General features: G+C 38.3%; 1 protein-coding gene across 2 annotated transcripts in view; it reads left to right on the top strand.

The window, feature by feature from the left end:
* USP32 (ubiquitin specific peptidase 32) overlaps window positions 1–26371 on the top strand; it is a 220177-nt gene that overhangs the window by 112387 nt on the left and 81419 nt on the right. For both annotated transcript variants that reach the window (XM_058560459.1, XM_058560460.1), the window contains exon 5: window positions 4507–4666. In XM_058560459.1, coding sequence (XP_058416442.1) covers window positions 4507–4666 — 160 coding nt within the window. The remainder of the gene's footprint in view (window positions 1–4506; window positions 4667–26371) is intronic.

Here is a 26371-nt window from a genome sequence, read left to right as displayed (position 1 = left end):
TTTTACTCAGCATTTCTATGTGTTTGGTGCAAAAGGATTAGCCTCCTGTATTTTTGGTTCTGACACATTGACTGGAAGTTGCTGTGATTGTATTTCAATACTTTAAGACAAACTAGGCTATGGTTTTTTGTCTCCAATAACAAACACTTGCTGGTCAGAAAAAAGAGTAATCTTTTCAGGCCTGATTAATTGGGTTTTTCACAGAGGTGTCAAATGCGTTAATACTCTGCTCATTTTGGGGAAGAATATATATTTTTTTGTTTTAATAAGGTTTATGCAGACATTCCTATTTTATAGATGGGAATTAAATGTGGTTAGCCATCCAGTTTTCTAAAATTTAGGTACAATAGGTGCATATGTTAGAGATAATTAGTGCTACAGGGAAAAATAAAGTAGAAGAAGGAGGCTAGGTGGTTGTAGGGAGGAGATAGCTGAGTGTCAGTATTTTGTGTAGGATAGTTAGGAAAGGCTTGTCAGATAAAGTGGTATTTGAACAAAGAATTTAAAGGAAGTGAAAGATAAAACCAGGCTGATATCTGGGGAAACACTTTCCATGAAGAGAATACAGCAAAGGCCCTGAGGTGAGAGTGTGCTTGACATGTACAAGGAACAACAAAGAGGCCAGTTTAGCTGGAATGGAGTGAGCAAGTGAGTAGTAGAAAATTAAGTTACAGAGGTTGGGGAGATTATTATATGTCCCTGTAGGACAGTTTCACCCTGAGTAAGATGGAAACCATTAGAGGGTTTTGAGCAGAGGAATGTATGAGTTTTTTTTTTTTTTTTTTTTGTGAGGAAGACCAGCCCTGAGCTAACATCCGATGACAATCCTCCTCTTTTTTGCTGAGGAAGACTGGCCATGGGCTAACATCCATGCCCATCTTCCTCTGCTTTATATGGGATGCCGCCACAGCATGGCTTGCCGAGCGGTGCGTCGGTGCGCGCCCGGGATCCAAACTGGCGAACCCTGGGCCACCGCGCTCCGCGCACTTAACCACTTGTGCCACCGGGCTGGCCCCCCTTTTTTTTTTAACGTGATCCTCTTGGCTCTTATGTGGAGGGTAGGCTGAATAGAGTCCAATTGAGGTATCTGAATAATCCAGGTAAGAAGTGATGGTTATTTAGATCATGGTGTAGCAGTGAGGTGATGAGAAGTTTTTAGAGTCTACATTTATTTTGAAGGTAGAGTTGACCGGCTCTTTTCTTGTATTGATTATGGGCTGTGACATAAAGAGAAGAGAATGACTAAGGTGTTTGGCCTGATTTTTTAGTAAATGGATAAAGTTGCCATTAACAGATGGCTAAGACTCCTGGAGAGAGAGGTTTGGGGTTTCGATATCAAGAGAGGTTTAGGACATAATGAAATTTGAGAATCATATTAGACATTCAAAGTGAAGTTGTCAACTCTGCTTTTTGACATGTAAGTTGGAGTTCAGGGGAAAGGATTTGTTGGCTTATAGATGAGGATGAGATCATCTAGGAGTGAATTTAGATAGAAAACAGATTGGAAGACTGAGTCCTATACTCCACTGTTTAGAGATTGTTGAGATGAAGAGGAATCAGAACAGGAGCCTAAGGAATAGCCTGTGAGGAGAACCAAAAGAGAATGGTGTCCTGGAAGCCAAGTGATGAAAATGTTTTAAAAGGAAGGAGTGTTTAACAATGTCGAATAAACTGCAAGGTCAAGTGAGTTGATCTTTGATCACTGAGACGTGATCGTTAGATTTGGCAATGTGGAGTAGGTCATTGGTATAGATCCTGTGGGGTTCAAAAAATCACTAGAGTCGGGATAGTAGAAGGAGTGCACTCATAAGAGGCAATTGTGATGGGGAGAGTGGCGTGCTTAAAATTGCATTTATGGGAAGGGGAATGGCTATTATAGTAAAAAGATGATAAGACTATGGTGGCAAATGGCTGGAGAAGTGTTGTATGAAGGACAAGATTTTTGGAAGAGGAAAGATCAAAGAAATGAGAGGCCAAGCTTTTGGAATACTCATGTATATGGCTATTTAAATAATTAGATATTTAATGGTTGGTAAAAAACCACTACTGTAAATGGGCTAATTTTATTTAATTCAACTATTTGATGTATTTACCTGCTATAAATTTTGAGTAATGTGTCTGATGATTGTGTCCAGACCCTTGCTTTTCAAGTTATCATGTTTTAATATCAGGTTACTTATATTTTTTTGTTAGTGCCGTGGAGTCGATTCCGACTCCTAGTGACCCTGTGTACAGCAGAGCAGAACCCTGCACGGTCTTTTTCTGTCATCTTCTCATCTTCTGACGCTATATCAGACAATGCTCTGCTGCTACTCATGGCCAGTTTTTTCGGAAGTGGGTGACCAGGTCCTTCTTCGTAGTCTGTCTTAGTCTGGAAGCTCCACTGAAACCTGTCTGCCGTGGCTGACCCTGCTTGTATTTGAAATAACCGATGGTGTAGGTTTTAACATCACAGCAACACACAGCTGCCGCAGTGTAACAACCAGCAGACAGATGTTGTGGTTCCCTGACCTGGAAACAAACTCCGGCTGCTGTGGTGAGAGTGCTGAATCTCAACCGCTAGACCACAGCATGGCTTGATAAGTGGTGTGTAGGTCTGCGCCCAGGATCCAAACCTGCGAACCCTGGGCCACCAGAAGTGGAGTGTGCAAACTTAACCACTATGCCACCTGACCGGCCCCAGGAGTCTGTCTATTTTTAATTGCCTTTATAGAATTGGAAATTTTTTTCTAGACTGCTATTATGACAATTTATAAAAGGAGACTTTTCCTTTTGCTTCCTTTTTTAGAAGAGATCCATGACGCAAAAAACAAAAAGTCAGATTTGTCAAATGGAATTTTGGTGCTACCAGTTATGTGGAGTGATCCCAGTGGGCAGGTGGATTTCAGAGGTTACTTTGTATTTCACTAAGTTGGCCAGGCAGTGTGGTATGTAGCTTAGGCACAGAGACTTGGGAGCATAGACTGTCTGGGTTCAGTCCTATCTTTGTCACTGTGTAACCTTGGATAGATTACTTAGCTTTGTGGTGCCTCAGTTTGCTCATGTGTAAAATGGGGATGATAATCATATTTCCTATAGAGGGTTGCTTTGAAGATTAATTTAATATAAAAATGTTTAGAGCGGTGCTTAGGGTATTGTAAATACTCAGTAAATATTAACTATATGTGAGGGTGATGGAAGTGCATATTATAATTGGCAGCTTTTCCCCTTCTTAGTGGTACATGAAGGTGCGTCTTATAACAACATCTTAGCTTCACTGAAACCATTGAAACTGCCATGTTTCACTGAGTCTAAGATACTATTGATTATAAGATTCACCTTTATGTATTATAAAAAAAGAAAAAAGCTGACAGTTATAATTGAAGGATACTATTAAATTAAGACTTATCCCAATTTCAGAGATGTTAACATGTATAAACGTGCGTCAGCTTGTGGAATTTATACTGCTAACCCTCTTTCGAGACTAAACATGGGGTAGAGAAAGAATATGGTTACGATCCCTAATCTCTAAACATGCTGGCAGTGTCCTAACGTGTCCCTAAAGTAAGTTTGAATGGCATATTCTTCCATTCAGAAAAACAGGGCTGTCTATATTGTCTTGATTATTTGGGTTGCTCCGTTAACTGCGCTAAGCATGTTGCTGTACTTAATAGGATGCTACTCAACAATGTAGAAATTATTTCTACCATATCTCTTTTAAGTTATAAGCTATTTGTATCTCTTAATATCTTTATCATGATTAGAGCTGCCAGGCTGCTGAATGTCGTTCTTCATTGTATTTCCATGTGGGTTGCTTCTCTCTTTTCCTTATAGAAACATCTGGCCCTCACTCAACCTAGGTCCTCTTGTTTTCCAAAGAGATTAACTTGCACAGCCATATAATGTTCTTTCTCAGCCTGGATACTTTTTTTCTCCAGAGATTTAGCAAGACAAATCCTTGGAAAGAAAGCAAAGAAATGGAAATCTACTTGCTTCTTTTTATATTCTAGTTGACTTGTGAATACATGTTTTCAGTGATCCCTTTTGGAGGAGAACTCTCAGATAGTTGTTTTTAATTTGCCAATGAAATTTAAAAGAGCATTTTAATTCATACATATTTAATTAAAATATGCTAATTATGACTGAGGTTGAGGTGCTGAGAAGGCTGAATAAGGCAAGTGAAAAATTGGCTTTATTACATATTGAAAGAAATGTACTTTACTGATTTCAGGATATACCTTAGCAAATAGAATGTGGTTTATTAGTAGCAATGCACCGCTTTAAGGAATTGGTGAAATAATTTGCAGTTAGCATATAGATTTTATGCAAGTAGAATTTCTGAAGTACAATTATTTTTGAAAACAGTTTGATTTCCAAGTATGCAGCCTGTAGTGTTATTTAGATAATCCTTTCTTTGTAGGTAGTAGAAAGGTAAATGTCAACTAATTGCAGATTTCAAGTTGTGCAAGTTCCAAGTAAGATACCTTAAAATTTGACTAAACTTACATTTTCTTGTTTTAATTGTAGGGGGAAAAGGTAAACTATGAAAAGTTTAGAAATTGGCTTCTTCTAAACAAAGATGCTTTTACCTTCTCTCGTTGGCTACTGTCTGGAGGTGTATATGTGACCCTCACTGATGATAGTGATACTCCCACTTTCTACCAAACTCTGGCTGGAGTCACACATTGTAAGTAATGACATTTCATTGTTTTCTGTTCACTTTTTAATACAATTGCCTGGTAATAGGAGAATATGCCTATAAAGGAGAAATCTATTATCAGGGGTTTTTTTCTTCCAAAGTGTAATAAAATGAAATGCTGGAGCATTGAGTACATAGCTGAAAAGGAAAACTGTCTGTTTTTTGTCTATTCCTAGAATACTTTTGTACTCCAAATGTGTGGAGGTTTTTTCCCACACCAAGCAATTCTCCAGTGCTCTGCGGACACTGACTGGGTATCCTACAGTTCAGTTCAATTCTGACACTATCTACCCAGGGTTAGCACAGACCCCGCAGGTTCAGGGCTCAGTCCCACAAGACTTCCCCACTGCCCCCTACTTCAGATGCCAGTCACAAGTCCAGGTTGTCGCCTATGCTTCTGACCAACCAGCTATAAATTAGAGGTTCCCATGACCCTCTCCTTGTGTTTGATAATTTGTTAGAACAGCTCACAGAACTCAGGGAAACGGTTATGTTTACTGATTTATTATATAATAAAGGATATGTTAAAGGATACAGATGAACAGCCAGAGGAAGAGATATATAGGACGAGGTCTGAAAGTATCTCAAGCACAGGAGCTTCTGGCCCCATGGAGCTGGGATGAGCCAGTCCTTCTGGCACATAGATGTGTTCACCAATCCAGAAGCTCTCTGAACCCCATACTTTTGGGATTTTTATGGAGGCTTCATCACATAGTCATGATTGATTATTAACTCAAATTTCCACCTCCTTTTCCCTCTCCAGAGAATGGTGGGTGGGGCCAAAAGTTCCAAGTTTCTCATTATGGGTTGATCTTTCTGGTGACTAACCTCCATCCAGGAGCCCACCAAGAGTCACCTCAGGCATTAGAACAAAAGTTCCATCCAGGAAATTCCAAGGGATTCCAGAGCTCTGTGTAAGAAACTTCTGTCACTCAGGAAGTTACAGGAGTTTGGTCAAAGACCAAATATTAGCAGGAACCGAAGGCAGAGAACAATTTCTTATTATTTCACAGTAACCCTCTACTAATTGTCCTTTACCAAGCTATATTAGTTTCTTAGGGCTGCTGTAACAAATTACCACAATTTGTAAACTGAAATAATAGAAATTATTCTCTCACAGTTCTGGAAGCTGAAATCAAGGTCTTAAGATAGCCATGTTCTTTCTGAAGGCTCTAAGGAAGAATCCTTCCTTGCCTCTCCCAGGTTCTGGTGACCCCAGGGTTTGCTTGGGTTGTGGCAGCATAACTCCAATCTGTGCCTCCGTCTTCACATTGCCCTTCTCTGTGTGCGTCTCTCTGTGTCCTCTCCTCTTCGTATAAGGACACTGGTCGTTGGATTCCAGGATGATTTTACCTCAAGATCCTTAATTCATGACATCTGCAAAGACCCTATTTCCTAATAAGGTCTCATTCTGAGGTTCCAGGTGATCATGAATTTTTGAGGGATACTATTCAATCCACCAGTACACAGGCCTAAGTGTTAACTACTACTGTTCTTCTTTCCTTTGGTTCCAGAAAAGTAACTACACTGGGCTTTTGCATATGCTGCTACTTAGCACTGGAATGCCTTTCCTTTTCCTTCTTCCTATAAATCCTAGTCATCTTTGAAGACTTAAATCACATGCCACTTTGTTTTCGTGCAACCTTTTCTTGCCTTCCTATGAGGAATCATCTCTCCTTCCTCTGAACTCTTATAACACCTTTTTTTAATGCTTCTTGAATGAACTTGTCACTTTTATCCTTGTATTAATTTTTTATAGCATTCTATTTATTTATACATGTCATCTTTCTTAAATCATAGAGAGTCTGTGTTACTCTTTTTTTCTTCCTCTGTGCCAAGCCTTAAATAAGTATTTGTTGACTGACTATAGGGCCTTGGGTGTCCAGTGCTATTTGTAGCCATTGCTTTATATACTTTGGGACTTGGTTACTAATTATACACCAGCTACGTTCCCCCCCCCCATCTTCATTCTGTTGTTACCAGAAGTTCTGATTGATAAATTCTGACATGAATAGGCAGTGAACTTGATTTTACTACTTTTCTGTGCCCTTGTCTTTATTTTTGACAGGAAATCCTTTTTTAAAAAATTGTTTTGCATAAAAAATTAGGGAATCATTTTACACTCACTATAAGCTCCAAGTAACATTAATATTTAAGTTGTCAGTCTTATGGATATTTGCTGAACTTTTGCTTTTGTTTGTGATTGTATGGTGAATTATTTTTCTGTTAATATTGGCTAAGAGTGTGACTACTTTCCTTGAAGGACGTATGATAAAGAAAAAATTATTCTGATACTTGTTAAAATTATAAGGAAGACTTTATTCAAGACTTTTGCAGTAGTGTATTGCAGTAGGGGAGAGAGATTGGTCTTAACTCCAAATATAACGAGGACAAGTGAGGACTTATAGCCAAGGAGCAGGGTAAGGGGGCCAGTGGAATAAAATTACTAAGAGGTGACATCAAGGTTAGAGGGGTTCTTGCTAAAGGCAGGCTAAGGACCTATTCATCAAAGATGGGGTATGAGGAACTTGATTAGATATCAAGGATAGGGGGATGACTTAGCAGGATTCTTTGCTAAGGCTGCACTGAGCAGGCCAAAGACAAGATGGGGGCCAAACTCAAGGCCTACTGGAAAAGAGGGCTCAGAGGAGTGGAACTAAAGATTGGTCAAGGAGAGAGTCTTTGTCAGTTGCTTAAATTAGTTCTGACACTTTTTGCAAGAGCAAATACTGCTCACTGCTTGTTTTTGAAGGTACCGTATTATTAAAAATTACAGATAATTAAATTTAATGAGTCAAAATAATTTTCAAAATGTTAAAAATATTATCCTATTATATGGCTCCATTTTTATTTGAAAATGATCTTTTCTGTTTTTTTATCACTTGGGAAGATTTTTGGATTTTTAATAGTATCTAAAAGTTACAATGCCTTTGCCTTGTTAAAAAATATTTATCTTGAACTATTTAAAACATATTAATGTAGATGCATCGTTTCACCTGCAAAAATGACCTAATTTCTAAACTGAGTGGTTTCTTCTTAGGGTCATGGTGCCTTCTAATATCTGCAGCACTTTAGCACTATTGACCATTCAGTTTTCTAGAAATTCTCTTCTCCTTTGGCATTTGAAACATTGTAGTTTCCTAGATTTTTATTGTTTCTTTTGAGTTTTCTTTACTACTCTCCTATTTCTGTCTACTTTTTAAATATAAATTATTTCTCATGGATCGGCCTTTAGCTGTATTTTATTCTTGGATGACGTGCATGCTTTGCTTCATTACAGCCATTTCCATTGCTTCACATATCCTTCGTATCTTTGCAGGTGATACCTAGATGAAGTTTTCTGGTCTTGAAATATCTCTTAAACTGTATATTCATTTTAAATGCCTCCCGGATATATATTCTAACATCTTAATCTTACATCTAAAACCAAATTCATCTTTCCTTGCTTCAACCCATCTAAAGGTAAAAAAAGCAAACAATATATTCTTCCTCCTGTCTTGTCTATCTTGGTTAATAGTATTTGTAATTTCAGTCATCCAATTGGAGATTACCTTTGACTTTTCCTTATAAAGCTTTATATTAGATCCTGTCCATCTTTTTTTGTGTGTGTGTGTGAGGAAGATCAGCCCTGAGGTAACATCCATGCTAGTCCTCCTCTTTTTGCTGAGGAAGAACGGCTCTGAGCTAACATCCATTGCCAATCCTCCTCCTTTTTTTTCCCCAAAGCCCCCCAGTAGATAGTTGTACGTCATAGTTGCACATCCTTCTAGTTGCTGTATGTGGGACACAGCCTCAGCATGGCCGGAAAAGCAGTGCGTCGTTGCACGCCCGGGATCCGAACCCGCGCCGCCAGTAGCTGAGCGCAAGCACTTAACCGCTAAGCCGCAGGGCCGGCCCCGATCCTGTCCATCTTAACTCAGCCATATTTCTTGTGTCTTTCTTTCCTGCTGTCATTATTGTTTTCCTTATTTATCCGACTACACGTTAATGATAGGAAAGAATGAAGGACAAGGTTTTTATTGTGGGATTTCTTTTAGTTTTTAGGGTTTTTTTTTTAGTTGACGTTAATAAAAAAACAAAAACGCTCTTCATTTCTTTGCTCAGAAACCTTCGAGGATTCTTCATTTTCTATAGAACAAAGTTTGAGCTCCTTAGCATGGTTCTAAAGTCTCTTAGCTGCCTGTTCTTAATTTTCCATACCCGTTTCTCCTTACATATGTTCTCCTTCAACTACAGAGCACTGGTCAATATTCCATGACTATACCATGAACTTTTATAGCTACCCTATATACCATCACTTCTAATATTCCTTCATTTAAGACTGCTTTCCATCTTTCACCCCTTGACAGTTGAAATACTTCTTTGTCATCAAAGCCCAACTCAGATGCTGCCCCTTTTGTCATGTCTTCTCCATTTTTCTTCAGTTCGAATTAATTAATTTTTTATTTGCATTCCTGCTCTCTTTACTTTTCAATTAAAACAATTAAGATACTTTTTGCTTTACTTTAGAATCAGTTGGAAATGGCTTTGTTTCCTTCCCAGAAGTTACAAGTCCCTTGAGGACAAGGCTCATATCCTATTCATCTTTGAGTTTTTCTTAGTACAATGGACTAAATGCATGTTATTGGACTGAACTGTATTGAAAAATTTTCAGCCACTAAAAGTCTAACTTCTAAGTACTGATTTAAATATTTGATTTCCCAAGTAGTGAGCAGGAGGTATATGTTGTTTCAGGATTGTAGAACTAAACCCATACCAAGGAGAAGGGCTAAGGTAAATCATCATGTTTGAATAAGGTTTAACAACTTCATAGTATGTGAGTGCTCATATAAAGACATACCATGTTTTTATTTATTTAATTTTCCCCCAAAGCCCCAGTAGATAGTTGTATGTCATAGTTGCACATCCTTCTAGTTGCTGTATGTGGGACGCGGCCTCAGCATGGCCAGAGAAGCAGTGCGTCGGTGCGCGCCCGGAATCCGAACCCGGGCCGCCAGCATCGGAATGCGAGCACTTAACCGCTAAGCCACAGGGCCGGCCCGAGACATACCATGTTTTTAGGGGGAAAATGTATTACGATATTTATAAATTTAAGGAACTTCTGAAAGTTGCCAAGTTAGTTGTTCTAAGATCCTCCTTCTAAAAGTTTTGGTAGATAAATCATTTGAGATACAGAAAATTGATTATCATTACGTTAAGGCACATAGAGGATCAGCTTACTTTAAATATAAAAGAATTATCCATCTGAACTAATTATTTTTATCTGCTCTCATAACGTGCCCATTGATTTCCCTGGTGGCCATGGAAATAAGTCAGTAGTGTATGGTAAAAGCCTGAAGAAATACTATGCTTTCAATTTTCTCAGTTATTTATAACATTTTGAATTGCTGACATCTTAGTTGAATTTTTTCATATCCTTGTTTCTTGTTAGAGGAATACCCCCAAGTAAAATATTAATCAACTGTAAGGTAACTGTGGTATATGGGTAGTTAACAGCCTTTATTAAGCATTAGAATTATTTGGAGCAGGTATTAAAAGTGCAGGTTACTGGCTCGATCTTCAAAGATTTTTATTTAGTGGGCCCTAGGACTCTGCTTCAACAGACATCCAGGGTAATTCTGGTGTAGATGGATCATGAACTACATTTTGAGAAGTACTGAGATGATGTTTAGGAGTTTTTCAAACTCGGAGTCAGACACTCTGGCCCTGCTACTTATTACTTATATAGCTGTGGGAAATTTATTTAATGTCTCTGAACTTCTTTTTCCTCCTCTGGAAAACAGAGATAATGATATAACTTACCTCATAGGTGTATTGTAAGAAGTGTAGGGGAGGAAAAATTTTTTCCTCTATCCATCTTGGGTTCATTGGCTGGGGCTCTTTGACTTAGACTGACAAAAAAACAGATAATAAGAGAAAAACATAAGTTTATTAACATTGCTTGTGCATGGAAGCATTCAGTGATGAGTAACTCAAAGGAGTGGTTAGAACTTGAGCTTGCTTATATAGCATCTGAGCAAAGAACAATAGTTTTGTAGAGAATTGACAAGACAAAGGAAAAGGACTTTGAACTTCTAGGAGTGGCACATTTTAGGAAGGCAAATATGTGGAGAAATTAATGGTAAATCGGGCTGGTTACTAAGATTTGTTTTGTAGATTAATTCCTCTGATGCTATCTCCAGGTTGATAAGGAAATAGAGTTGTCTCTGGTAATTAGCTTCTGTCCTTCCTGTAGAGGGGCAAGGAAGACACCTTTGCAAATTAGGCAAATAGGGGGAGGGCAGAGAACTTATCTTGTATCTGCTTTTTCTTAGTTGTCTTCAACTCAAAATAATCCTTATGCCAAAGTGGCATATTTGGAGTAGCATATTGTGTACCCTTCAGGAGTACCTGAGATGGTAACCTTTTTTACATGACTCAGCCCTGTGCCTGGTATATAATAGGTGCTTTACAATGAATATACATCCTGTTGAATTAGTGATCACTTGGCTTGTGATTGTCGGTGAGCATCCCCATACTGTCTCCAGAGAGTAATTGTTTTGGGAGCAAGCAGTTTTCTAGTAGAAGGCTGTAGACCAGTACAAAAATTAACTTGTCCACATCTGTGGGAAGAAAGTGTGGTTTTTGTTTGTTTGTTTGTTTGTTTTGCCAGTTTGTTTTATTTCTCAATTTATAAAAATAAAGAACTAAAGTAAACTAGTACAAGGGCAACTCCATTGCTACTGGCTTTAGCAAATAGCTACTTTCTTACTGGACCTTACTATGAAAGCATTATCACAAAGTCAGAATTACTGCTAAACTTCTTAATAAGAAATTCTGACATGGGCAGATTTACATTCTGGTGACTGTGATTTATCATGTTATCTATAAATTCTCAGCTTTCTGGCTAAGGAGTTCACTATTGGTGTCTTTGCAGGCTCTTCCACTCAAGGAATATTTGGTATGTTAAACTTTTCAAATAATCTGTTAGGAATGTGGAAACTTGTGATAAAAATAGAAAATGTTATTAACTGATTTATTGGTAGACAGAAAATATTTACTTTAAAGCATCAGTGACTCCATTTAAATTTGTGTAATGAGCCAATGTATCCAGGAAACAAAGAGGGATTACAGCTTTTCACTTGTAAATAACATTTATGTTAGAGTGCAGATGACTTCAATTACTTTTTCACGTACAATTATGAAGTAAAATTTGAAGTCATAGTAAGTTGAACACACTGCCCTATTTAATCAAATTTTGTTCTCTTTTATGTAAATCAGAGATGAAACTGGGGAGCTATTTGTGTTCAGTACAAAATTAGAATAATTAATTGATTTGATACACAAGACTTCAGATTTTGTCATGGGCAAGTACATTTTTCAAAACTGCGAATTCCAAACTATTGTTAGCTTACCTTTTATTTAAATTTGAGAAATTGAATTAGAACTTGAGCCCAAAGTTCAAATTTTTATGCTTGAACCAAATTTTTATCAAGACTTATATTTTTCTATCATAATTTGCTATTTAAGATCTAAGATTAGATTTCCGAAAAAAAATTTGTTTTGTCAAGCATATACAGTGTTTTTAATAAGTTCATTTTTGGGGTGGGGAGGGGTGAGGAAGATTAGCCCTGAGCTAACATCTGTGGCCAATCTTCCTCTTTTTGCTGGGGAAGATTGGCCCTGGGCTAATATCCATGCCCATCTTCCTCTGCTTTTTATATGTGGGATGCGTGCCACAGCATGGCTTGATAAGTGGTGTGTAGGTCCGTACCCGGGATCCAAACCTTTGAACCCCAGGCCGCCAAAGTGGAGTGCATGAACTTAACCACTATGCCACCAGGCCTGCCCTGACAAGTTCATTTTTAAAGCCATTTGTACTAGAGCTAGATAGATGGATAGACAGACAGAATGGTTGTGATGATGCTGAACATTTTATGATGATGTTCAGACTCAGAGAACATGTATAGAGAGCATAAACATGTTCTATATAATAAAGTGTTTGAAATAGGTTAGTTAAGGTGTTATTACATTCTTTTTTTGATATTGGAGAGAAGATTCCACTTTCTAAGACCAAACTCTGGTCCTTTGGCTTTTTCTTGTGATACCCATCCCCATCCATTTTGTTTGTGGTTATTTAGCACCACATAGTGTTGGAGTTTGGAAACACAGGCTATAAACTCAAAATGTAATTTGTTTTAATCGGCTTTTCACAAATGTAGATCAGTGTATCCCATTCTGTACTATTGTACATGCGTAGTCCTAGCCAAACACAATCTGGCAGCTCTCGGCTTGAGTTGGAAGGCTCATCCTTTAGATGTTAACCTTTGAAATGTCTACATTCTGACCAAACTACCTCCTAGTTCCAGGTTAAACTGTCATCTTTAACACTCTTTTTGTAACTCACTGGAAAGTAAAGTTCTTTCTTGTTTTTTGTCGTTTATCTTGGGTCCATGGCGTAAGTCCTTCTATAGGTTATCCTTTTCCTTGTTTTTGAATTTATAGCAGAATACAACAGTTGTTTTTGTTTTTCGGTCCTGTTACTACCTGTCTTGCCTACAGACTTCTACACATGTTCTTTTGCCTCTGATTGTAATATTCTTTTTCTGCCATACTCCTTTTCCTTTCCCTGGTCAACCTTAGATGTTTTGAATGTACCCCTTTAAATATCAAGACCTCCAGGGCCTAGCTGCTTATGTGCTCCCCCAAAATGCTGTGTCTGTTCCTTCATTGTACTTTCCACGCTAGATTAAAATGACCAGTTTTCACTTCTACTAGAATCTAAACATAGTTGTTCTGGTCACAATCGTATCTTAGTTTTTTAGCACAATGTCAGGCACATAATATTAATATGTTTTTATTGAATGTTTGTAGAATGTTTAATGATCTTTGACTATATCTCTTGTACTTTTTGTTTTTTTTCAAAAATACTTTGCCCTCTGGAAGGTTCCAATTTACCACATGCAGATTGAGGACTTACTAGAGAAGGCACTGTACTCTGTGTATACAATTATCCCATTTAATCCTTGTGCCATCTCTGTGGCTCATTTGCTCTCCAATCTAAAAATGAGGAAACCAAGGCTATGAGAAGTTAAAGAAACTTTCTCAAGATCAAATGGCTAATAGGTGCCAAAATTGGGATGTTTGAACCTCAGAGTACATGCTTATTATCGTTTTAGGACTTGAAGACAGTTTCTTGATAGTTATTTTATTCTTTAATCTTTTATGAGTAGCTTATAATTGCAGATAAAAGGAATTGGTCATGTGGTAGTTGTGGTTGTGGTGAGTCATCTTCTTTAGACTCACTTCAGACAAGCTTGCAAATTCGCTTTTCCAATTTCCTTTTTTTCCCCTAGGGATACTTACAAATGATTATTTTTTATTTCTCTTCAATAATAAATTTTATTTGATCCAGGCAAGATCATTGAATGATTGCCCATTTACCAACAGTGAAATAGGTAATAGAACAACTATGATTTTAAGAACTAAATGACAGTTGTTTTCCTTAATGTTGATCATATTTTCATAGAATTTAGCTATATTATTTGGAAGAAAATATGTGTTCCTATTCTTGTTACGGCCCAAGGAGGGTCATCTCCCCCACAGCAAGACATGCCAAGAGTTGAGAGGCAAGGTGGTAGGAGAGAAAGGGTTTTATTACAGCTTGCTAGCAAGAGGAAAGATGGCCAACTAATGTCCGAAAGAACCATCTTACAGAACAAAGACTACAGGCCAGTTATATAGGGAGCTGGTTTCTGGGTGGGGGAGGCAGCTGGTCTTACTTCCTGATAATCTTTTGTTTTACTGGATATGCATCAGAGACCTGGAGCAACGCACTATAGCCTGATTTAGTTTAAAGATAGTGAGAACAAAATCTTGAATATGTATAGTAAAGATTACTGTTTACGTGAGTGGCACCAATAACTCCCCACTGTCAGTTGTAACCCAGCATAATCATATGCTGGTAATGGGAACAGGGTCTTCGTTGTCCATCTGGCTACTTCCTGCTGAATGGGATCAGCGTAGGGCGACCATAGAATGAAACACAGTCACTCGTGTCTTGCCACCACGACTCTGGAGAGGGAGTTGTTGAGTCACTGATGCAGACAGTTTAGAGATTAGTTTAGAAACACGTTTGATCCTCAGTTTAAATTATAAGGAATAGCCAGAGTTGCCACACCAGATCTTTCAGTTGTCTTTGATGTTGGCTGTAAGCTTAGACTCTCTGCCCCGGGGGTCATCACATTCTTGAGGAACTCAAAAGAACAGAGTTATTGACTTACCGCAGCTGGGAGGGGGCCATAAAATCTACAGAGCACGTATGTCTCCTGGAGGGTGCATATCCATCTGGGTTAGTTAATCAGAGGTCGTTAAAGGTACAATATGGTTTCTTTTCTGCAATATGGCTTCCCTTATGTTAGCCTTGTATTGAGCCAGTATCATTCTTTCTTGTAAATATGTTTTTAAATAAACTAAGAGAGAGTTTTTGGAGTTTCCCTAAAATGTATCATAAGTGCAAATAAGCCTGCTAACTCAATGATTTCTTTTTAGTAGACTCTGGATTCTGAGGTAATTAATGTAGTATTTTTGGCTAATTTTAGGGCCATAGAACTCATTTTGATTGTTTTTCTTTTCATATTTAACTGAAATTTCTATTGTCTCTGTCTATTTTAGCATTTATTATCTCAACTAAAAATCTATATATTATTATATTCCCTTGCCTCATTTTAGTTTGCAGTGTTAAAACCTTCTTTCAATAAGAAAAAAAAGTACTTCAGTGATTTTTAGACCATAAACTGCCTAGTAAATCTCCACGTCCCTCCTTCATTATCCTCGTATCTGGTTGTAAGTGATGTAAGGCTTATAGCCATTTTAAGTAGATCTCAGAAGGTCATTGCTTTTGAGAACAGATTGCTTCCTCAGAAATGTTAAAAAACTGTGTTACTGTTTGAAAATACTTGGATATTTTGCCTGACTTTTTTTATGAGAGTCCAATTCTGGCATTAAAGAGCTATTTCTGCAACTGGAGCCTCTAGTAAGGTGGGACTTGATTAAGATGACCCAAAGTGCAGGCCAAGAGCTATTTAGAATGTTGGGAATATGGTATGCTGCTGTTGTGAACCAGAAAAAATTATACCTATAGGTGAGTGATAAATTCATTCCTATTTAGCTAGTAAAGTATAAATTTTGGTATTGATTTATAATTGCAAGTGGAGTAACTACTGTAATTATTATCTCTGACTTCTTTAAGTGAAAATAAGGTTAGTTGCCTGCCTTCTTCCCGTTAATTTAGCTGCCAATTCATGTAAAATGTTTGGGTAATAATATTATATATATAATTTACTTTTGGCAAATATTTCATTAATGAATTGCAGTCTATAACCAAAAAATGAGCAGATCACATGAGCTTAAAAAGGAGCTCTAAAGCATGGTTTTAATTGGTGACCATGACCAATTTGATCATTTTTTTCTTCTAAGTATATTCTACTTATCTTTCCACATTTCTACTTCAGCAAAGAAACAGTGTTTCATAAGGAGATTAATAAACTTAGTTTTCAAAGGTAAAATAATTTAGGAGGCAGTTTGTGTGATTTCTCTGTGTTCTAATTTAGTGTATTATGTAAACGCTAATTAATCCAAAGTATTTCTTGAGCACCCATTATATGCTCAGTACATAAAAGTATAGAAATAAGAACATAGTTTCTATGAAGGCTACTGTCCTCTTCCTCTTGTTTCAGAGTCAGATTTTTTATATGCAGATCTACTACTTGGAAGTAAGTTTAGAATTTGAGAAAGCAGTTTCTCCGGAGAAACAGAAGAGGTTTCTCTTTGTTTCTCTCACATCATAAATGGAGTTAGCAGACATCTTATTTAGGAAAAGAAACAGTAATGTCATCTCAATTTATATATCAGACTTTTGTGATTGCTCTCCCTATTGCTAAAATTTTGAAGTGCTGCTGTTAAGTAAATTTAATTATCTAGATATTTGAAGTAGATACTTTTGTTTTAAAAAAGGAAAGCTACATGCTTATGTAGAAGTTTTGTATATTTTTAAAGTTGGTTCCAATTCCAAAGTAATTTAACTTTTGCAAAGATTGATTCATTAGGAGGTTACAATGTAGTATTGAATGTAATATATTTGTTATTTGGTTAAAAAAGAAAAAATAGGGGCCAGCCCAGTAGCGCAAGCAGTTAAGTGCGCGCGCTCCGCTGTGGTAGCCCGGGGTTTGCCAGTTCGGATCCCGGGCGAGCACTGATGCACTGCTTGGCAAGCCATGCTGTGGCGGCGTCCCATATAAAGTGGAGGAAGATGGGCACAGATGTTAGCCCAGGGCCAGTCTTCCTCAGCAAAAAAAGAGGAGGGTTGGCAGATGTTAGCACGGGGCTGATCTTCCTCACAAAAAAAAAAAAAGAAAAAGAAAAAATATATGACAGTGTGTAGTCCTGTATGAAAATTTTATCTTTCTTGTATGGTAGTCTTGTTACCACCCAAAGGGGATCGTCTCCCCTCTGCAAGAGGTGCCAGTAGTCAAGAGGCAAGGTGGTAGGAGAGAACGGGTTTTTGTTACAGCTTGCTAGCAAGGGAGAAGATGGCTGACTAATGTCCAAAAGAACCATCTTATAGAACAAAGACTATGGGCTAGTTAAACAGGCCAGTTAAACTGGTCTCCTGGTGGGGGATGCAGCTGGTCTCTGGGTGGGGGCAGACATCTGGTCTTAGTTCCTGATAATCTTTTGATTTACTGGATATGCATCAGAGACCAGAGCAATGCCCTATACCCAGATCTTTCAGTTGTGATTGATGATGGCTCTCAGCATAGACTCTCTGCCCAGGGGTCATCGAATTCCTAAGGAACTCAAAAGAACAAAGTTATTGACTTATTGCAGCTGGGAGAGGCCATAAAATCTACAGAGCATGTATGTCTCCTGGACATATCCAGCTGGGTTAGTTAATCAGGTCATTAAAGTTACAATATGGTTTCTTTTCTACAACATGCTTCCCTTATGTCAACCTTGTGTTGAGCTGGTATCAATTCCCTCCTTTTGTTTTTTGTTTCTCAATGTCGAGGTTCATCCTGCTGATGTGGGGCATAAGTTGCTCCATCTCATTGAACCAGTTGCTTAGTAAGACAGTAATGCAGGTCGGCTCCCAAAGTTAGGCCTCTATTGTGAACCAGGTATTAAATAAGAAGCATTTCTAGGGGCCAGCCCGGTGCCTTAGTGGCTAAGTGCGTGCGCTCCGCTACTGGTGGCCCGGGTTCAGATCCCAGGTGCGCACCGACACACCACTTCTCCGGCCATGCTGAGGCGCGTCCCACGTACAGCAACTAGAAGGATGTACAACTATGACATACAACTATCTACTGGGGCTTTGGGGGAAAAAAAAAAAGGAGGAGGATTGGCCATAGATGTTAGCTCAGAGCCGGTCTTCCTCAGCAAAAAGAGGAGGATTAGCATGGGTGTTAGCTCAGGGCTGATCTTCCTCACAAAAAAAAAAAAAAAGCATTTCTAGAGAGACAAAAAGGAAAAAAAAGGTTAATGGTGGGAGCAAATTATAAACCAGTTTCTGAGCCCAGGGGGCAGCCAGCTAAAAAGATTTCTGGATGTCAGAGTTGAAGCATCTTTTGCAGTTTGAAATGTCTCTGATGATATCATTGGGTATTCAGGTATCTTTCTGAGTGGCTCACACAGCAACAGACATGAGTCTCTCTTAAGTGTATATCAAGTCGTCCAGCTTCAGTTTGCAAGGCTTCAGGAAAAAGGGCAGATTCGGTTCTCAATGATTCCAAATGAAAATGATGGAAAAAAATCAAAAACATTAGTTTGGAGATTTGTAGCCAGATATGTCAAGAGACTAGAAGAATTCAGGATCCAGTCCAGTTAACAGATATAAAACAAAAACCTCAAAGACAATTAACAGAGCATGAATGTGTACTACAGTTTCTGCTGAAATATAATTTTTCTATCTAAAATCACCCTCATTTTTTACCAAAGATAGCTAGATTAAGACTAACTGGTTTGCAAAATAAGTCTCACAATAAAACTTGGTCCAGTTATTTACATAAATGCAGCACGAATAGCAATTGACTGTATAGGCTCTTTTTTAAGTCTGCTTTGCTGGACCTTTTTTTTTTTTTTTAATTTTAATTTTTATATATTTTTTTGTTGAGGAAGATTCACCCTGAGCCAATATCCATTGCCAATCTTCCTCTTTTTGCTTGAGGAAAATTCTCCCTGAGCCAACATCTGAGCCAATCCTTCTCCATTTTGTATGTGAGTTGCTGCCACAGCATGGCCGCCAACAAGTGGTGTAGGTCTGTGCCTGGGAACCAAAGGCTGCTGAAGCGGAGTACACCGAACTCAACCGCTAGGCCATGGGGCTGGCCCCTGGAACTTTTTATAAGGAATCTCAAATTGAAGTTTAAAGGCCTCTTGAAGCCACGCCAAGCCAAGGGTTTGTCATTAGACTCCACCTGCAATACCTATAGATTTGGGTGAGTTCCTCTCTTTTCCAGGTCCTCCCAAATATTTTGAGGTTCCTTGCACCTGCCAGAGAAATGACCTTCAGTCATCTGGTAAGGTTGCTGGGAACCCTGTAAACAAGGTACCAGGACAATATTTCCAAGTGGCTTTATTTCATAAAGTCAACCTTTATTCCTTAAAAGCTGTCTGGTCATATCTGAGTCTATGCATGTTTCTCTCAAATATGACATTCTTGTCAAAGCTTTGGTAATATAACCAATGTTTCCAATTGTGTCCTGTTATAAGGAGAATGGGTTCTTATTGAACTTATGCAAATAACTATATTGCCATGAAAATAACAATACTCACTCACTCACTAAGAGTTTCCAAATTCTGGAGGGATCAGGTAAGGAGAAAAAGATAAATGTTTCAATTCAGCCTACAAAGGTATAATTTTACCATTGTTATAAGTCAAGTCATAGTTAGCTTGAGGAAAAGAGAAAAAGGTTTCCTTAAATCTGAAAAAAACAAAACATTAAAAAAATCAGCAGTATTTCAAACAAAAGTCATAAAAATTATAATCATCCTGATCAGTTCATTCAGTCCTGTGTAATCAATTCTTGATTTTAATCTTCTGTTAGCAGTTTCATGAAGTCATCAGCTTCTCCATTAGAGTTTTGTAATTTCTTACGCAGTTCAGTTTTATAATCTGAAGTTTATCAGAAACCTGTACTCTAGAGTGTTAGAGTCCTTTCCATGAATTTCTCTGAAGATGAAACATATTTTGCAAAAGCATCAGAGTAAAACAATAACTGTCTGTAAACGATAAAAGTCTTCAAAATGGCAATTGACAAAGAAATTTGGCTAATTCTGTGACATATAACACTTCAAGATAATAACCAGAATTATGGCTGACAACCAGCACAGATCAGAATTTTAGGAATGTCATATAATTTTAAAACACTTATATCAATAACATTTACCCACATACTACCACCTAAGAAGGTTTATCATCACTTATTTGACAATGCCCCCATTTAATTTAACATACTCAATAAGCCTATTTAGTTTAGTATCCTCTTTACAGGAAGAGAGAGAACAAATTTCTCTGCGTATTCCCAGGGCTAATTGGAAATTCTCCAAGTTTCCTTTTTTTTCTTTTTAAGTCAAAAGAAAGACTTTAATTTGGGGGGAAGTTCATCAAAAATATCAAGAAGTTTTAAAACACTTGGCTAAATAGGATACAATGCTTAAATATCCATTCAATGAAAGTGACAACAGAAACAGTAAAAAAAAAAAAACCTTACTAGATCTCAGGTTTTTGAACATAGGAAATTATTTTGACAAAACATAGAATTTCTGTCTTTTAGGTAGGCTTACTCAAAGATAAAGAAAAACCTTTTATAATCTCTTTATCAAGAGCAGACTGAAAGTTCAAGAAAATTATCCTTTTAAGAGAGAGAAGACAGAATTCTAATTTTGCACCAGCTTACTTTTGACATTAAAACTCTTTTCCTTAATTGGATTTGCTTTAATCTTTGTGAGGAAGATCAGCCCTGAGCTAACATCCATGCTAATCCTTCTCTTTTTGCTGAGGAAGAATGGCTCTGAGCTAACATCTATTGCCAATCCTCCACCTTTTTTTCCCCCAAAGCCCCAGTAGATAGTTGTATGTCATAGTTGCACATCCTTCTAGTTGCTGTATGTGGGACGTGGCCTCAGCATGGCCAGAGAAGCAGTGTGTCGGTGCGTGCCCGGGATCCAAACCCGGGCCGCCAGCAGCGGAGCGCACGCACTTAACTGCTAAGCCATGGGGCTGGCCCGGGATTTACTTTAATCTTAGCCAATTTGACCATGTATAAAACTCCTCAGGGAACCCAGCCCTGTGAAGTAGTGGGTAAGTTCTGTGCACTCCACTTCGACAGCCCGGGTTTGTGGTTCGGATCCCAAGTGCAGACCTACGTCACTCGTCAGCCATGCTGTGGCGGCAACCCACATACAAAATAGAGGAAGATTGGCACAGATGTTAGCTCAGGGCTAATGTTCCTTAGCAATAAATACATAAATTCCATACAATAACCTTAAAACAAAACAAAAGAAGACTCCTCAGGGTTTTCCTTTCACAAACTTTTTGTCGCTTACTTTTTTACGTTCAGAATTTGTCCCAAGTTTTTTCCTTTTTTCTTTCCTAGTGCTTTAGGACAGATTTATCTTCTTAACAAAACAAACAAAAAGATTTCCTTTCTTTATACCTTTTTTACTGAAAACGTATATCTTACTTTCCTTGAATACAAATGTGTTTTCCTTATTAATTTTTAGTAGCTTTAATTACACATATTAATTAGAATTTTTAACTCTTACAGAACTTAGTAAAAACTAAAAAGTAAGCAATTATGAACTGTGTTTTATATCAGCATTCTAAACACCTTTCATAATTTCTAGAAACATGCTACTTCATAGTACAATTTGTTAATGAAACACAAGACATGTTTACTAATAGACCCAAACACTTTTTAGTTTCTCTGTAATAAGAAGCCAAAAGTAGATAAACTTAGATATGTTTAACAATAATGTTTCAATATTTTGTCTTATTTAAGAATGACCCAGATGTTCAATGAGTTTTTTTATCATTTAATTTTACCTAGCAAAACTTCAAAGTTTCCAGTTACCAAACAGATTTTGGAAGTTATTATAAATACAGGTGCCATTAACTATACTTCTTGCTAAAAGTTTATCTGTAAACTCTTATCTCATTTATATCTAAATCATTTGCTCTCAAGAATTATGTTTAGATTACCCATGAAAACTTCATGAGACATTAGACAAAATTGGCTATCATTTAAAGCTACTTTTGCTGACAAATTTGTAACAGATAAGTTTATTTGACTAGTAAACCCAGGCTGCATGTCTGCATCATATCCAAATACTGACAACTCTGAGGACATGCCTATTTCAATCAAGTCAACAAACTTAAACAAGCTTTCGTTTACCAAAGATTAATTTATATCCTGTTAACTTGAAAGATATTTGGGTTAGTTTCTATTACATTTAGAAATAACTTATGTCATCGCTTACTTTAAGGCAATTGATTAGAGCTCTTAATTTTAGCCATACCATCTGTAGGTAAAATATCACACATGTATAACATATATATTGACATACATGAGCACACAGGTAGACACAGACAGAGACCTTATAGTTTCTGTTAAGTTTTTATGAATCAGGTGCAATATAAAACTCACTAGTTTATGAGAAACGTTTGAGTTTCAAACAATGGCTCTTAGGTCCTAGAGAAGATGGGAACAGAGAATTTGCATCATAAAGGCACAGAGAAAGCAGTCAAGTTTTCTCCAAGATGAAGTTTCTGGGGCATATCTGCCTTATCAGTTTCTAACATCCCAATATCTATGAACAGGGGAGGTTTTGGGATTGGCAAAAGGACAAGTGAACTTTAAACTGCCTTCTAGAGCCCTACCTCTGGCCTTGCAGAGATTTGCAAGACAAAGATGGTTGCTTCCAGTTCCCCCAAAGAACTGGATTACAGTCTGAATGACAAAAGAGGTTGACCCACCCTTCCAGCTACATTTTTCCAATTGCTTCGTTATATCAGGGAAATTTTTAACTTAAGAGGTGAATCAAAAGATTTTTATGTTCTAAAACTTCAGGACAGTGTGTCACACCTTTAAAAGTTTGCGCAAAGTGTTTAACAAAGGCCCTTCTTTCTAAATGTGCAGTTTGACACTAGACCAATTTTCCTGGGGGGGGGCTTTTATTATCTTTTTATTAGCGCCTGATATTAGCCTCTAGTTTTTATCTCATACTATGTGGGGACTTAGGCAACCGTAATGACTTCTGTTAGCATGTTTAATTAACATTGTCTGAAAGGCAGATTTATATGCTGTCTTAGAGTCAGGCAGGGGAAACGTTACCCAGTGAGACACAATGTCTATCCCCACAATACAGTCTATAATACAGTTAGGCAAAGAGATGCAGTCACTTCACATAAAGCCCACAAATGTATCGATTTTCCTACAAAATTTTACCTGAATTCCATCAACTCTTATACCTCTAATTAGAGCTTCCATTAGGACTTTATCAGTAGGTCTCGGTCTTATAATATTGGGTAAGGGAAGCATTCCTAGCCAAACATAACATCCATTTTCAAAATACACTCAGTAAAGTTGATATCCTGAGTCAGGGTCTTGAGACTAATCATTATTTTTGTATTTGTTTTTTATTTTCATAAGTACCAATAAAACAATTATGATGAGAGCTCCCTAAAAATTTTTCCAATTTAGAAGTTTTTCCAACTTAAACAATCCATCATCTGGCCACATTGAGGAGTAGAATCTTAATAGCCACTCAAACCGATAAGCCTTTATGGCTTAATCATGGACACAAGAGGCATCCTCCAAAAGAGAGTGCCAAAGAAACAGCCTTCACAAGATCCAAAATGTTCACTCCCAAAAAAAGGCCAAGAAAGCAAAGGGTTCCACTGCACAAGCAGTAGTGCACTAACAAGCAGTGAAGGTTGAGACAACAAAGGCCCCTTATGAAAGCAGCTGGGACCCCTTATGACAAACTCCCCAGAGAGCTGACACAGCCAGGCAGAGAGAATACATCTTGGAACCCCATTCTTTTTGACTGGCCACCAAGATGCACGCCAGTGTGTGCATCCTCTGGAGGGCAGAGACCAAAGAGGTCACAAAGCCAAGCTCTCAAGACATAGAAGACGACAAAAGAAAAAACCTAATCTTATATGCACATTAACAGCTTTAGCCAAGCCTTGGGTCTCTTGGAGCCAGATTACTACCTAGGTAGAAGGTGCCATGGGGTTGGGGATTATGTGCTTTACAGAGTACTTCATCATAGCATGGACATTTTCTTGAGGTTGATGGGGGAACTGTCATCATCTACCCCATTCTGTAACCAATTTATCCTATAACAGGAGTCTTCTTGAGGTGGTGAGTGCCCTAATAGCTCTTAACTGCTTGATCTGTGCCCACCAATATTGCAGCCTTTTTTGGCTTCCAAGATGTTCCTTAGCAACAGCTTTCACCTCATGTGCATATTCCCAGACAAACAGGCTTATAGAGATGCCCGCTTCTTGCCCTGTGATTTTTCCTTTTTATAAGAAATGACACAAAAGATAGAGTGACCATCTCTGGGAGGAGAAGGGTTAGTAAACCAATGAGTACTCAGTAGTTCGTAATACATACTCATAGCTAAACATCGCCCAATCTGGGTAAATGCAGCCTAAGAGGCTATAGGTGGGGATCGAATTAGCGCTTCCCATTGTTTCAGAATTTAGACCCGGCTGGTCAAAAGTACATTTATGCTGCAGCTAGAACCAGATTGTGAAAATTTTCAGGTGTCCCTAAAACCGAGACCCTCAGAATGAAGGCCAAGCCAAGGCTGTCTTCTAATGGCCAATGTAATTTCTCTGAGGCTGACAGCAGTTTGGTAGGACCCTTAGCCACAAATGGGAGTGCAGTCTGCATTTCTGTCCCACTATCTCTGACCGCAAAGTGGAGTACAACCATTTTTATCTTACCCCAACCTGACGATTATCAGGCCAAGCACTCAGGACACAAAACAAGCTTGGTAAGATTCTGCAGTTCTTTGTAAACATTTACAGCTCCTGGAACCTTTAGGTCAAAAGGTGGCGCCTTTGACTCTTTAAAGATTTCTTTGTTTCTCAGTTCAAAAGCTCAAAAGGAACCCAAAGTAGCCACTGTAGTTATAAATTTCCCAGGTTATCTTGCCAGCTGTTTACAGGTATCCGCATTTTAGGCAGCTTTTCCCAAGGTGGCTGCAACAAACAAGGTAATTTTCTAAAGAGAGTTTGTTACAATTACCGAGAAACTAAGTCCCCAAACAGCCAATTTTAAGCTGTTGACTGACACAGACACAGAAAACCAGACACCAGTGAACTAGTTCGCAGGTTTAGTGTAAAAAGTCCTACAACTGTTCCCACTCTGTGTGTGTGCCCAGATGGTCCTATTGGACCTCAGATGGCCCTGCCGTAAACAGAAGGACCCCAGATGGAGGGGAAGGGGGTCCACGGGTATCCTTGAGATGACTTACCTTATTCCAGATTGAGCCCGTGGACTCACCAGATGTAGCCGTTTCTCTTCCTACCACAGTCAGCGTTAAGAGGCAACTGGAATTGGTACGGGAAAGCAGGAAGGGCAACTCCCTGAGACAAAGAGAGCCTTGGCAGCCACTAGGGACTTGCCCAACAGGTTGCCCATCCATGGTCGACTGGCCACGAGCAGGACTTAAGGTCCCACCTGGGGTGCCAAATTTGTTACCGCCCAAGGGGCGTCATCTGCTCACCACAAGACATGCCAATAGTCGAGAGGCAAGGCGGTAGGAGAGAAAGGGTTTTATTACAGCTTGCTAGCAAGGGGAAAGATGGGTGACTAACGTCCGAAAGAACCATCTTACAGAGCAAAGACTACAGGCCAGTTAAATAGGGGGCTGGTCTCTGGGTGGGGGCAGACATCTGGTCTTAGTTCCTGATAATCTTTTGTTTCACTGGATATGCATCAGAGACCAGAGCAACACCCTATACCCAGATCTTTCAGTTGTGATTGATGATGGCTGTCAGCATAGACTCTCTGCCTGGGGGTCGTCACTTTCCTAAAGAACTCAAAAGAACAAAGTTATTGACTTATTGCAGCTGGGAGGGGCCGTAAAATCTACAGAGCATGTATGTCTCCTGGAGGGTGCATATCCAGCTGGGTTAGTTAGTCAGAAGTCATTCAAAGTTACAATATGGTTTCTTTTCTACAATATGGCTTCCCTTATGTCAACCTGGTGTTGAGCTGGTATTAGTCTTTCTTGAAGATTTTCCTGTAAAATTTAAGAAATGAATTTAGCCCATTGATTATTTAAAATCATGAACTAGGATTTTGTGTAATCTGAGAAATCATACAGTGGTATAGATGATAGAATAAAAGTATTAGAAATAATGTTCCTAAACAACCCAGGTGACATTCAATTAAATACATGTACTACTATGATTACAGTTATATTTGTAAAGTGGGGTCTAGTTAGTATCAGTGTACTTGACCCCAGGTACTTATTGTCAAGGCCTTTTTGTTTTTAGCTATGGCAGGTGTAGGCATTCCCATGAACTTTTCCTCCTACTTCAGAATAAATTAGAACAGTATCTTTCTGAAAATGTCAGTTCTTCCATTTGTGATAATGTGTAAAAAATTTTGTATTCCCAGTGCAGGATTTTTT

Source organism: Diceros bicornis, chromosome 18 (genome assembly GCF_020826845.1).
Source record: "Diceros bicornis minor isolate mBicDic1 chromosome 18, mDicBic1.mat.cur, whole genome shotgun sequence".
NCBI lineage: Eukaryota > Metazoa > Chordata > Mammalia > Perissodactyla > Rhinocerotidae > Diceros > Diceros bicornis.
The sequence above is the reverse complement of the archived record's forward strand: the minus strand, read 5'-3'. Positions and strand labels throughout refer to the sequence as shown.